The sequence below is a fragment of the Chaetodon auriga genome, chromosome 5, assembly GCF_051107435.1.
Source record: "Chaetodon auriga isolate fChaAug3 chromosome 5, fChaAug3.hap1, whole genome shotgun sequence".
Taxonomy (NCBI): Eukaryota; Metazoa; Chordata; class Actinopteri; order Chaetodontiformes; family Chaetodontidae; genus Chaetodon; species Chaetodon auriga.
The window spans coordinates 10,315,833-10,329,640 of NC_135078.1; the positions used below are offsets into that span (position 1 = coordinate 10,315,833).

Genomic DNA, 13,808 nt, shown 5'->3' on the forward strand with positions numbered 1-13,808 from the left:
AGTCTGTTTCCTGCATGTATCAGCCATTTATATGTATGTAAAATGAATTAGGAATAATAGCAAGTTTTACAAATCTTGGCTTTCACTAATTATCTCACTTCACAACATATATTTTGGATACAAAACAGCTCAACTGAAAAGATCATCATGATGAAAAGATGCTTCACGTCTTATCATTGTGAGCGAAGCTGAGGATCTTTGTACTACACATGATCGTCCAATGTTTTATTGATGACAGAGCAGCCAAAATGTCTGATGTTTATTCAACATTTCAAGTGTGACTGAACACAACAACTGGAAGTGTTCACCATCTGCATTCAATGGAATAATGATGGTCCTGTAGTTTGAACAGCATCTCCACAATATCAAGTTTTTCCAGTAAATAGTAAAAAGTGAACATAAAGACATTTCATGGAAAATCTGCAACTCTAAGTGGAGGAATTGAAACAACATATTCAGTCGGCACTTTGAGTGTTGTCAATAGATTTATTCACGTCTCTTCTAATTGTTTCAAGTTCACGACATCTTCATCGTCTGTGACAAGGTCTTTATCAACACAGTTTGGACAGTCTGATAACATGACCATGACAGTCAATTTATTTTGTTTCTCCAGAAGAAAAGTCAAGTCTCTTAGTTCTGTTGCAATATGAATATGAAAATAATCCTAAAATCCTTCATTCAGGCTATCAACCACAATCTACATTCAGTAATAGTCTGGTGAGAGTAATATGTTTTCATTTACATTCACTACAAGTGAGTGAACATGAATATTAATATTAACACTCCTTGCCTAAAATAAATATTGACTATTTGAGAAAACCTCATATATACTGTATATTCAACCCATTTACATTTTTCTTGAAATAAATTAGAAAAGAGGAAATAAATATTTAAAGGAATGTTATCTGTAAATATGTCAAACAGCCATTACAGGCGCATCCACTGAGTAGCAAATGTAAACAGAGCTTCCACAAGATATAGATAAGGCTTATTTTAGAAACTCAAAATACTGTGTAATGAGGAGATGATAGATTTCTTTTTTCTGTAAGTCTGAAAACAGTAAAACTTGTTCTTAAATACTGAACTCTCTCTCTCTCTCTCTCTCTCTCTCTCTCGATATATACTGTTGTTGATTGTCATGGCAAATATTTCTGCTGCATAAATGGAAAAAAAACATCCACAGAAAATGTTTATCCTTCATTTTTCTACATAGAAGATTAAAGTTGTAATTCACTCTTGTGCTACATTGTACACAGCATACCATTAAAGCTGGCTGTGGTAGCACTGACCTGATTCACCTGGAGCCTATTTGGAACATTTTGCATGAGAAATATTACACAAAACTAAAAATGGTCAGTGCGTAAATGAGGATAAGGGCACTCTTTATTTCATACATTCTTCTTCCTCGTTAAATCTGGCACCTTCATTACCCAAAATGCAACTCAACCACTGACAGTTTGGTCGGGGGTTTGGGTGCGCTATGCGTTACAGTCGGTCTGGAAAGCTCACTTCTTCATAACTCCACACAGCTTGATCTTCTCGATTTTCAAACTTGTATGCTTCAGCCACCAATGACTCCAGTGATGACATCTGAGGCAGTTTCTACACAGCTCCCTCTGGAGCCAAAAAAGACTTCACACAATGTTTTCCATATATACAGTAATACTTACTTATTCTATTTGGAACTAAGAGGTTGAGCCCATGAAAAACCAGACCAAAAGTGCCCACATACTTTTGGCCATATTATCATTTTCGATGTTTCATAAATGTTTCCAAATGGACCAACAGACGAGTCATCATCAAAGGTGATTAAAGGCTCAAACCTTGTTGACATGGGTTAAATACTTTTCCTTGTGTTTAGCAGCACGTTGTCCTTCCTGCCCAAATCAAACTTTCTCAGGCTGTGCTTACTTGTGGTGGTTAAACATTACAGATCTGACAGCGTGGAAGTGGCACATTGTGTCATCTTCTTGGTTATGATTGGCTGTTGCCCTCGGCTTGCGCATGGTTTCTGGTCCCCCCGTTGGTCTGTGGGGATTGTAAGTGGTCAGGAAGCAGGACCTCGACGGTGAAGCTGATTCTTTTGGCCTGGAAGATGCTGTAAGTGTTGTCAAATCTCAGAACATCTGGGGAGGACAAACAGAGCACAGTGCTTACTGTAGATATGCACACTGATATGACTACACATCATCCAGCCCTCCGGTCTGTGCCGTGTTACAGCTTACTCACAGACTCCTGGGCGTTCACAGGTCAGTGATCCGTCCTCGGGCACTAAGTGGGCGTTGTAGCGTTGGCTGGGCACAATTTCATGCATCTGAGCCGCCTTCTTCCACTCGCCTTTTCTAGCCTTCAGAAACACCCCAAAACCAATGTCTGCACTCTCAGTCGCAAACTGCCACCTGTTGAGATGGAGGGAAAAAGATGTTTATATTCATTAAACATTACTGTTGAAAAAATGTCATTTAAAGCAAAAAGTCATATCTGTTTCATGAATTCATTGGGCTGGAAGCGACATTACCACAACATAAAATTTGAAGTTACTCTGCCTTATTTTTTAATTGTTTCTCCAAGCATTCATTATAAGATATCTGAAATTCAAAGCTATCAATACCACTACCAATACTACTGACTACTACTACTAATATCTTTATTAGAGCAGAGATTTTATGCATAAGCCAGATTTCACAAAAACAAAATCATTTGTTGGTTTCCTGCTACATGTTATGAGCGATGATTGATTTATACAAAGCTGTTATTTGCCAGTAAAGTTATTCATGAAAAATTTGACTTCAGAGGGTTGGACATGACTTACAACGGGGTTGCAGCTTACAGTTATTTTCACTGTTGATTCATCTGCCACTTATCATTTCTATTAAAAATAAAAACTAGTAAAAATGTGTGAAAAACTTGTGTCATCCAGCTGACCTGAGAACGCTGCCTGGGAACAGGATCTCATAGTCCAGCTGCCGGGAGGAACCTCGACTGACCGACATGCACTGCTCGTAGTCCACCTTAACATGGTCCCGCACGTAGTAGGATGGAGGAACTGGGCCCACGTGGTTTATCTGCAGCCGAGACCAAGCACAAATAGTGAGGATATGGGTGTCAAAAAGCTAAAGATATGAAATGTTGAAAGTCTGGAGGGCAGGAGAAATGAGGAAAAGGCGAAAGACATCACTTACTGTGACTTTGTGACATTGTCTGAATGCTTGTAATTTTACATCTTTTGCACAAAAAGGAGAAAAAATGTTCTCTCTTTTCCATTTTTCTGTTTATTCAGAAAAGAGATACCAATTCAATCAACTCTGGTGGTTTCTCAGTCCTGTACAGTGTCATACACGAACCAACCAGCAGAGGGCAGTGATTTCCTCATTGAGGGGTGATGAGTTCAATTCAGAGTGTCATATAAATCCAGCGGGTCACAATTTACATCAGATGACAGAGGCAGTTTACACACACACACACACACACACACACACACACACACACACACACACACACACACACACACCCCTTTAGAAAATATATGAAAAGCCCGTCAGTTCAAGCAAGAATAATTCCAGGAAATATTCAGTGCGACCCGTCTCAGACATGAACATTATTATGAGGGAAGTCAAGCTGATCTGAAACCACTTCTCTAAAACTCTTGCAGAAATGTCAAACTTAACAGAAACATTGTTGGGAAACAACAAAGAAAGAAAGAAAGAAAGGCATGCTAAAAGAAAAAAAAAAAAACATAGACGTTTACAGTCCATTAGAGAGCAAAAGTTCATCAGGCATCTCCTCATTTTTGATTTCTGACATAAATTGTGCAAAGATCTGACCCAAAGGAGGAAAAGCCTCAAAAACCTCATGAACAAGAGGCAAATCAATATTCTCAGATTGTCTGAATAATAGCCGACAATAATGAACCTTAAAGATGCAGACAAATGCAGACAAAGAGATTGGATTAATGTTTCTTTGAACTCTACCCAAAAGATTTCTTTACATACAATTTACAAACAATTGTATGGTATAAGCGCTTTCTGTCAGGCCCATAAATGATGCCCAATATTTCAAAGGATAGTTTGACATTTTGGGAGATACACAATGTTATACTTAACTTAGCACAAAGACTGGGAAGAAGGGGGAACAGCTAGCCTGTCCAATAGTTTAATATTTTTATGAGGAGATATGCGCTGCTCTTTCTTGGCCAGCTGAGAGTGACTGACAGGCTAGTTGTTTCCCCCCCGCTTCCAGTCTTCATGCTAAGCTCAGCCAGCTGTCTCTGGCTTTAGCTTTACTATACAGACTTGACAGTGGTATCAATCCTCTTATCTAACTCTTGGGATGAAAGTAAATAAGCGTCGTTCCGCAAATGTCAAACTATTCCTTTAATAAGATAACTCAGTTCCTATGACCTAACCAAAACAATACAGTACAATGTCAAGGACACACAGCTAGCTAACTAAAAAAAAGTGTATTTTCAAAAAAAAGTAGAAAAAAGAAAACAGTTTGAGGCTGAGTATCTCAATTCCTTGAATCTTGAATGTAGCCGAAATGAATTTCTGTCTTCCTGTTCCTCATGTGTCCTGGGCCCAATTATTTATCTACAGAAACAGTAACAAATGCAGAATCAGTCTAGAATCGTATCTAGAAGTGCTCCTATTCAAGCTGCTGTCTGCACTTGTTGCTCGATACTACACTGCCTACTAAAGGGCCTCAGGTTTGACTGCAGCTGAAGACATTTCTACGCAGCGGGGCAGGATTGCAGCGGGGATGAAGTGAGTTTTTCTAGACTCTAGAATTAAGTAATTCACATTTGCAATTTCCTGCGAATTGTCTGCAAATATTACCTGTTGGAATCCATATACTGTTGCACACCATACGTTCAATGCAACCCACAAATTACACACTTTTTGCATCAGTTCCTTGTTGTATTGGTAAATGTATGGCAGAGAGAAACTGCATTCAGCATGTGTGCAGCTGTACTGACTCACTCCGCTATGGACAGCCAGTCCAGAACAGTCCTTGCATTGTCATTGACCTGCTGTGATCAAACTGACTCATTCATGTGTAATGGGATCCTTGCTGGGCCAGTGCTAACATTTTTATGATCCAGTGTTTTAGAAAACATCTCATCCACTGAGTTCAGTTTGGAGCCAGAACGTGACCATGGATTAGTCCTCTTTAGGTAAATTCTTTCTTTTCTGCTCGGCCGTGGGAAACTGGAAAAACTGGTGGGAGGGGAGCTCACATAAACATAGTTTGCCAGTCAAATGCAGTGTGTGCTTAACATCCAGCCAGTGTCTCACCAAAGCAAAGCTGTAAGCTGCCAAATTAAATTAGCACAGGATGCAAACAAGCGAAAGAACTACAGTGCAGGGCTATGAAAACAAAGTGGATATATATGAAAGCCCAAAGCAAGCAGCCCATTGCAGGTCTGATTGTAAAGGAGGGCTGATCAGCTGTTGCTGGAGTCAGACTTGTAGTACCTGTTGCAGGACTGTTGGTACTGACAGTTGCCTCATATTCCTCAAAACAACTGCCGTTTGTTCACTAGTTTTTGTGTGTGAAGGATAATGTTGTCAGCAATACATACAACTGAGACACAGTTCAATACACTGAGTCTTATCATGTTATGTAATTTTGCAAGCATGAAGGCACGACAGTTTTCATAACCTCACATTAATGTTAGAGGCATTTTCCTGAAATGTATAGACTCAAAGTAATCCCTCTCAATCATCACTTCTGACCCACTAGAAGTGTGTGTATCTGCAGAGACCCTCTTGTCTGCCTGTATCTTCTTCTTTTCTTGTTATGTATGATACACAAAGAGCTGCAGGTCTGTGTGTCTGTCACTCCACGTGCATTTATCCACATGCATGCGTCATCTGCAACAGGTATTTGACTCTTCCATCTGGTCATCAGCCCACCTTAGTACCAAAAACAGAGCACCCATGGGTGGGCAGTTTGGCTCGCTGATTCACTGACTCACCCTGGTCCGACAGCGAGGATCTCCATCAGGATCCGTCATTTTCCCCCCATATATCACCGGCAGCTCCTCTGCATCGATGTACTTCAGTAAAACCTCCTGCCAGTTAGCTGTCAGAGCAGAGAATCAACAACAGTCATTTCATCAGGAGAGAGGAGGCGTGATTGATGGGAGTGAATTTGGTATTTGGGGGAAATATTTGCTGAAATAAGATGCAGTGATGTGCAGTGTCTCACCTCCGAGGATATTGATCTTTTGTCTTGTGTTCTCACTCAGAAAGTGCTTGACGAGGTTGTAGGCCACAGGGAAGAGTTTGGGGGCTGCAGGGGAAAAACTTTAAGATGTTAACCAAACATTAACCAGGAATAATGGAGACTTTCTTCAAAAGCAGGATATGATGATGAAAAAGATGAACATGGAAACGCAAGGTGGAATCAATAAATCACTCCCCTCAGTTTGAGGAAGGACTAGCTCACCTTTAATGACAAACAGCCTTTTCAGGCCTTCTGGGTAGTTGTCTTCAAACATCTGGAGGATCTGGTGACACAGAGGAACATGATGCTGTTTTTGGAGATGTCCACCAACCTAATAGTCTGACTCATGTCTTAGCTTTGTGAGGTCTATGTTTACACTCTGTGTGTGTGTGTGTGTGTGTGTGTGTGTGTGTGTGTGTGTGTGTATACCTCTCCATATGTTTCTATAGCAGGCTTCCATAAGTGTTTCAGACCCAGACCTTCAACGTCGTAGATCATGGTGATTGACTCCACGTTCCTCCCAAGCTGGATGAACATGAGCAACAGTGACAGGAAGACAAGAACATTCAATCTGTGAAACTATAAAACTACATATAAAGGGGTCAAGAGGATATGTTAGTATTAAGAGTGAACAGGACCACCAGATCTCCGTCCTGATGGCTGTCACCTCTGCTCTCACCCTCTGTGACTGCAGGTTACATTCCCTCTGCAGCATCTCACAGTCTCTGATCTTGGACTTGATGAAGTCTTGCTTGGAGGCAGACAGGAAGAGGCCTTTGGGATCTACAGGTCCGATGACATCATACCAGATGGGACTGCCCTCGCGGTCATGACCACACATCCCTCCTGACAGATACTTCTCTATCACCTGCAAACAGTGGCCATTTTAACGGTCATACCTCTGGTCTCGTCAGTCATGGACAGGAATATTTGTCAAGAGGGAATTTATTTGATTACTCTTAAAGTGGACTGAGCCTACAGTGAGTTATGATTTCTAAGGCTTTTACCTCTGGTGGACGCCAGTCGGTGAGTATCACGTCTACTTTCATCTGTTTCCTGAACTCCAAATGCTGCAAGAAAAGGTGGATGCGTGTTGATCATGTAATTGTTAATATAAGGTAAGTAGGTCTAATTAAAAGTTTTTTGTGTTACTTCCTTGGTGACAGACCACTTGCAAAAGCACAATGTAGTGATTTAAGTGGCTTAATAGGTTTCAGACAGTAGATGATGTAAAACCTGCCCGCTCAGCAGGAAGAGCATCAGTTATGTACCCCTGTGGGCACACATGCCTGCCAACATATGAGAACAACCACAGGCACACCAACAATATGTCATTTGGACATATAAATGTACACGTTTGTTTTTAGCCTTGTTGATAGATTTAAGTTGTAACAGATTGTTTCAAGATGACAATCCTTTCTAGTCGTCACCGAGGCAAGAAATAATGGAGACACCATTAGCATCTGCCATTAAGTTCGGCTTACTGGTAGATGTGTTATTGAAAAGCAGGTAGTGTGATTAACAAGCTAACTAGACGTCAGTATGTCAAGGCTGTGTGTCTGTCAGTGTGTTTTTTTTCTGCCCCCTAGTGGACAAAAATCAGTCCATGCTTCTTTAAGTGGTTCTAACTCGTTTAATCCCTTTAATCTATATCTTATCTTCCGTGATGACTCAGTTTCCCCACAGCGATCTGTTACCACACAGGTCCTGTCTAATCTGCAGCCACTCCTGAGCTTATGGGCTCAACAGTCTGTGCTGGTGCTACCTGCACATTCACACACAACACTAATTAGCCACAGAAAGAGAAGGCATCGTGGTTGTACCTCAGCGTCCAATCCAGTACATGATTTGTACCGTTCTGCATTTTCTGCAAGAGTGTGACACATGCAGGTACTAAAAAATGTTCTGTTCTACTCAAGAGAGGAGCTGAACGTGTTACCTTTCGCAGCATGGCCTCAGACTTCTGGACATTGAAGTTCCTGGCTGAAATAGAGTAAGAAAAGCACAAGGAAGGATGACTACAGACATCCATAGTCCATAAGCATTAAATGTAACACACTACATTTACTGTTACATTAAATTTGATATATTATATTACATTATGATTCAAATTCTAAAGCAAGCAAGCAAACTTCATTTATACAGCACTTTTCAAAACACCTTATAGAAGGAGGACATGAGGGAGGGAAATAAAAGAGACAAAGAAGAAAATATACAAAATGAGACTGAAGTGTTCAAACTTACAGAGGTAGTAAGTCAAGGAAAAGCTATATAAAACAAGTGGCTTCACAACTGATGATATTATAAAGTGTATGAATTAAAGTCATGTTTGCAACTTTGATTGTCTCATTCAAAGTTATTAGACTGTATAAGAACAAGTAAAACTGAACTGTAAACCTGAACCATTATAATGATTAACTACAACCTGCAAACACATGCAATGACATGCAATAACTTATGTAATAACAGCACATCTTTAAACTCTCATAAAGCACTAAAGAAGGTCAATCGCTCTGTCAGTAAAGAAGAGGAAGAGGTGAGGAGAGATTTTGCATGATCAAATCTGCCTGACCTCATGCTGTGTCTAAATCTGTATAAAGAGGAAATCCCCGAAACACTAACAACAACAAATAAGAGCAAGTTCTCGGAGGCTCTGGAAGGTTCTGAAGAACATTGTTATAGCAGTTAGCATCCTTGGTCCAAGAAGGACACTTTTTTGCTAAATAGTGACAAAAACATTCTAATAAAATGTTAGACAACCAACAAAATATGTTTCTATGGAAAAAAAACAGATGACTAAAATGTGGTCATGTGAAAAAAACAAAATCCCCACAATTATACAAGGGATGTTTAAAAGTTTCCGCTCCGCCCACAAATGACACCGAGGAAAATGCATTTAAGAAATGTTACAAAATACCAAGAACACACATATAAAAGAAGCTCCTTCACTGTAAACTTTTCACTGACGCCCTCTGGGGATACATTTATATAAGATGGTCAGCATTAAAACCACTGTGTCAGTGTGACTGATGGAGAACAGAGGTGACACACAGTCCACTGTCTAATACTCTAAATCTAAGGTGATTAGCTGTGCTACTGCCAGCCCGGAGGAAAAGCATAACGGTGCTGTTGCCATGAGGTGAGACTTACAACTTACTCCAGCAGTGGATTACATTGTACCTAATGCTCCATGCTGGCACCCTAACTAGGACATAGAGAGACTTAAAATTACAAAGGCACAAAGCAGGTTCTGGCACATGACCAGGCCATGTATTATTTTGAAACATTAATAAGTGTTATGCTTTGCTTGCCTCACCTTGCTGGATAACAGCAGCTTTTTGCTAATAATATACACAGTGCTGGATGGCTAGAAGGGTGGATCCACTGCTGGATCTGTATCCTCTAGTGTGTACAAGATATTTCTTTGTTTTTAAGGAGATTTCAGACCCTCCTCAGAACACTGTCCAAGTGCAGAAACACATGGCCTGAAATAACACTACCTTAAGCTGTGACAGAGGCTCAAGGTATGAGGACAACCCATTCAACTCATTATCTGATGGCATTTGAAGATACCAGCATGAATAGGCGTCCATCCATCTAAGTATGATGAAAACTTGAGGGACTTTGTGACCATGTCAAAGTCTTTTGAATCATCACCCTGTGATGCAAGTATTTTTCTTTTTGGCCTTATAGGTAGCTTAAAAAAGCTATAATGGCTAAATTCCTTTAACATAACCTGTGGAGAGAATATAAGTCAAAGTCAATGGAAGGAGCATTTGACCGTGCATGTGACCACGGTGTCCAAAAACAGTCGTCTTGTGACTAAAACTGGACATCTGTGTTCAGAGCTCTGGTACAAAATGTAGAACCCAGTATAAGAAGTGATATGCCAGCATTAAGTCACAGACTGAGCTGTGTCATTTACCCTGGCTCCTTTATCTCTTAAGGTGGAGCTCCTCAGAGATAAATACTGCATACTCCCAGCTCAAGTGTGAGTCATGTGGAGGCAGAAAACATGTGTTTGGTTGGAGGATGAGGGTCGTTGGCCTCTAGTACGGGATTCGGCTTCTGTCACATGGGAGAAGCCACGTCTAACTGGATCTATCACACAATTTAACGAGTTGATATGCATTGTTTCACTAACAACATTAAAAGGAATCTGGCTTATTCATCCAAGCAGCTCCATTTTCCTGGTATATCAACTGATATATTCAAACTTTCATTTTGAGCCAAGGTTCGTTCTGTTCTCTGATTCTATTAAAAGACCAATCATTAGTGCTCACTGTGTGATACCACGGGCTGTTAGCTTCAAATCAATGAACCGGACTGAGTTATCCTCACTATTCCCACAGCTTGAATGGGAGTCATTTTTACATTCGTGTTGAAGGGGAGCGTACATTGGCCAAACAGACTCTGATTGTCCGTGTTTTGGACTGTGACGCTGACCTTTCTGAGAGACGTTTCACAACGGCCATGTTAATTTAGGTCATTAGAGAGGACAATACGCCTCCACTGCCACTCTGAATCCTTGTTATGAAACGACTTTGGAGGGAACTTGCAGCGACAGAAACACAGCAGCAGAGTGTCTCCTGGCAGACGGGCTGCTGCCCATCGTAGTGCACCTTTAATGCGATTAGCCCTGGATTAGGCTGTTACACAGAGTGCTAGACCTCTGCTTCAGAGCTAATCAGCACAGGGGCTCCTTTAATCAATGATGTTTCCTCGAGGGTCTGAACATGCAACCACAACCAGGGTTTCTTCTTTCAAGTCAAATTTGAGACTTATAAAGACCCTTTGATACCACATTAAATGCAATTTAATACCTGTTTTAAGGTTCGTACTGGCTGAAGTATGAAAGTATCCCATTTCTTTCAGTACTTCCTGGAAATTTATACCAATATTTCCTATTGATACAATCGATTAAAGTAATGCAATCTGGGCATGGATGACCAGCAGATATGGATTGACGGATTATGCAATTACACATTTCTGCTAATGCTGACACTTGGATATTACGAAATGATGATATATAATAATAATCCCACTTTTAGTTCATTTTACATCTCCTGACCGCCCAAAATGAAATGCAACAACATTTTGGAACCTTTTCAAATTGAATTTAAGACTTTTTACCACCTTTTGAGGCCTTCAAGACCTGCAGATAACCTGCCTCAACCTATGCAAGGAAGATCAGATGGGAATCCGTCGAATTCAGTTTGAAAAGTGAAAAAAAAAAAAAAGCATCTTCCTGGTTTGGTTTGGTCACTGCTGCAGCAGCCTTGATGTGGTTGATGCTAGATGTGGTTTGTGTTCAGGCGAAAAAACCATGTGAGTCTCTTTCTCAATTCTTGCAAGTAGGGGGTGTTTACATGTGTTGCATCATATCCTTTCATGTAATTAAACCACTGCAGCTTCTGCTTATGGCACAAGCACAACAGCATCTTTAGATTTCTCCCTGTGAATACACATGATTACAGTCAAATAATCCTGAATTTACCACAATGGAGAGGATTATGGGAGAGATTTTTCTGTGGGTGCAAGCTGTGGTCAGAAAAACCCAGCAGATGCCTCATGATTTTCAACTCACCCCTGAGCCAACGTAACAGGAAATGGTCATGCTGCGCAGGAAGTTGAGGAAGAATGTCTTGTATTCTCTCTCGAAACTGTAGCCAGAGGAAGGAGAGAAGAGAAGACATGTGATTGACAAGTTTTCAGGGAAATCGTTGGTGCAGTTCTGACACGGGAGGTAAAAACCAGTCTTGAGAAACACAGTCCTTTTCTTTGTTTAGAGGCATTTAAAGTTTCACTCATTTATTTCAGATTAGTAGGTTTCATTTCCTAATGCTGCGGAAACTTGTGACTAATCACTTCAATGGCAATGTTCAACAGTGGATGTCTGTAAACGAACAGCCAAGACTTGCTTGTTGGCGGACATTTTAGGTTTCAACTACACTACATGGCCAAAAATATGTGGACACTCGAGGACAATCATCTTCATTTTCTCTTGACAAAATGATTAATTTGCATAATTAAAGTTGCAATGTAAATACACTGCTTGATTTGTTGAACCAACAGTCAGAAGCTCAAAGATATATGAAGAAAAACTGCAAATATTCAAACTTGAGCATCATTGAGATGTTGTGCAGCAAAGCCCTGGTCTCAGTCAGTACTTCAGTTTGTTCCAAAGGTGCTGGGTGGGGTTAAGGCCAGGCCTCCATGCAGAACAGTCAAGTTCTTTCACACCAAACTGGAAGAAACAAACTTAAAATGGTCTAAATAAAAAGTGGCACAAACACTGACAATTTAGTCGCATTTCATGATAGATAACACTGAGACACTGAGATGAGGCTTTGTTTTCATCTCTAATCAAAAACCACGAAACATTAAATAAAACAAAATGAATAAATGCACGCCTGCACAGAGACTCTGAGTGAGTTATAGCTTTACTCACCAAAACTCTATCACTGTCTCAGGGACACTGTCCTTTGCTGTTTCAGCTTTGATTGACATTAAATTGTAGAATCTTTTTATTAGAATAATATAATTTTGAGCATCAGCAACAATTTTGATTATCAGTTGATCATCTAAACCATTCACCAAGCAAAAGTGCCAAAACATGCCTGGTTCAAATCACTTGAGGATTTGCTGCTTTTCTGCTATTTTAATATCGTAGTAAAGTATTATATCTTTGGGGTTTGGACTGTTGGTCGGACATAATGAGAAATCTGAAGACAATATGTTGACTTCTGTCACTTGTAAATTAAAATGTGATTAATTTTGTTCCCCTGACTTCTCAGTGGTGCTTGTTGCCACATTTTTCTGAGAAGGTTCGCTTTTTATTTTTCATAACCTGAAAAAACAACAAGTTGTTCTTAATGATGGTTTATAACTGACCTGTAAAACATTGGTAAATGATCATTTATTGATTATTTGCATTTATAAAGGATGGGATATCAGAATCTGGTCCCAGACTAGTCTGCTTATTATAAAACAAAGATAGAGACACAAAGAAAGATAATAATGGTAAAGAGATAATACAAAATAAAGAACAATATTGTCACCACACAAGCATTAATATAATAATAATAATTACTGTTCTAATTATCATGAAACAAAACTTACCTGCTCTAGTGCTTCAGCCTGTTTAGGACTTAGGTCTCCTACTCTTCCGCTCATCTCTGCGACCACAATATGTAAAACACAGACAAAGCTGCTTCAAAGCCAAATGAGGCAGACAGAAAGAGAAATGGCACCGTCAGTGACCGTGACAGGCGGATTTCTGTCTCTGACGCCTCCCCGTGATGCTCATTCGCGGTTTCAGTTTCTTGTTATCCTCGCTGTCAGCTGCCTGCAGGTGAAAAGACGAGCAGGGCCAGAAAAAATGTAAACAAGACGGTCGCACCGCCTGTTCGAGATCCAGTCCTACCAGCTGACTCGGCCAAAGATAAGAGAAATAACAAGAGGACTACTCGCGACACGAAGGAGAAACTACAGAGAGGACAAGTCCCGCCCCTGTCTGACATATATTCTACTCTATTACCGTCATCATTTTAACAGGCTTTAACTAATGTTTATAAAGA

The 13,808-nt window shown here is 40.2% G+C and overlaps 1 protein-coding gene across 1 annotated transcript; it reads right to left on the reverse strand.

Annotated features, from left to right (window-relative positions):
- Positions 1–469: 469 nt before the first annotated feature.
- Positions 470–13,717, reverse strand: LOC143320409 (SEC14-like protein 2). The gene is made up of 12 exons (XM_076730006.1): positions 13,351–13,717; positions 11,816–11,891; positions 8,168–8,211; positions 7,236–7,298; positions 6,908–7,096; positions 6,658–6,753; positions 6,451–6,511; positions 6,211–6,294; positions 5,978–6,084; positions 2,926–3,065; positions 2,230–2,399; positions 470–2,126 (listed from the first exon to the last, which is right to left on the reverse strand). Exons 1-12 carry the CDS (start codon positions 13,402–13,404, stop codon positions 1,975–1,977), a joined length of 1,236 nt encoding a protein of 411 aa, XP_076586121.1. The 5' UTR covers positions 13,405–13,717; the 3' UTR covers positions 470–1,974.
- Between the last annotated feature and the right edge of the window lie 91 nt (positions 13,718–13,808).

Bases quoted from the DNA above. Each gene is read 5' to 3' on its own strand.
- LOC143320409 (XM_076730006.1), bottom strand. From the start codon at position 13,404: ATGAGCGGAAGAGTAGGAGACCTAAGTCCTAAACAGGCTGAAGCACTA. The intron at 11,892-13,350 runs GTAAGTTTTGTT...CTCTGGCTACAG, and splicing joins AGGCTGAAGCACTAGAGCAG to TTTCGAGAGAGAATACAAGA. The intron at 2,400-2,925 runs GTCAGCTGGATG...CCATCTCAACAG, and splicing joins TTCCCAGGCAGCGTTCTCAG to GTGGCAGTTTGCGACTGAGA.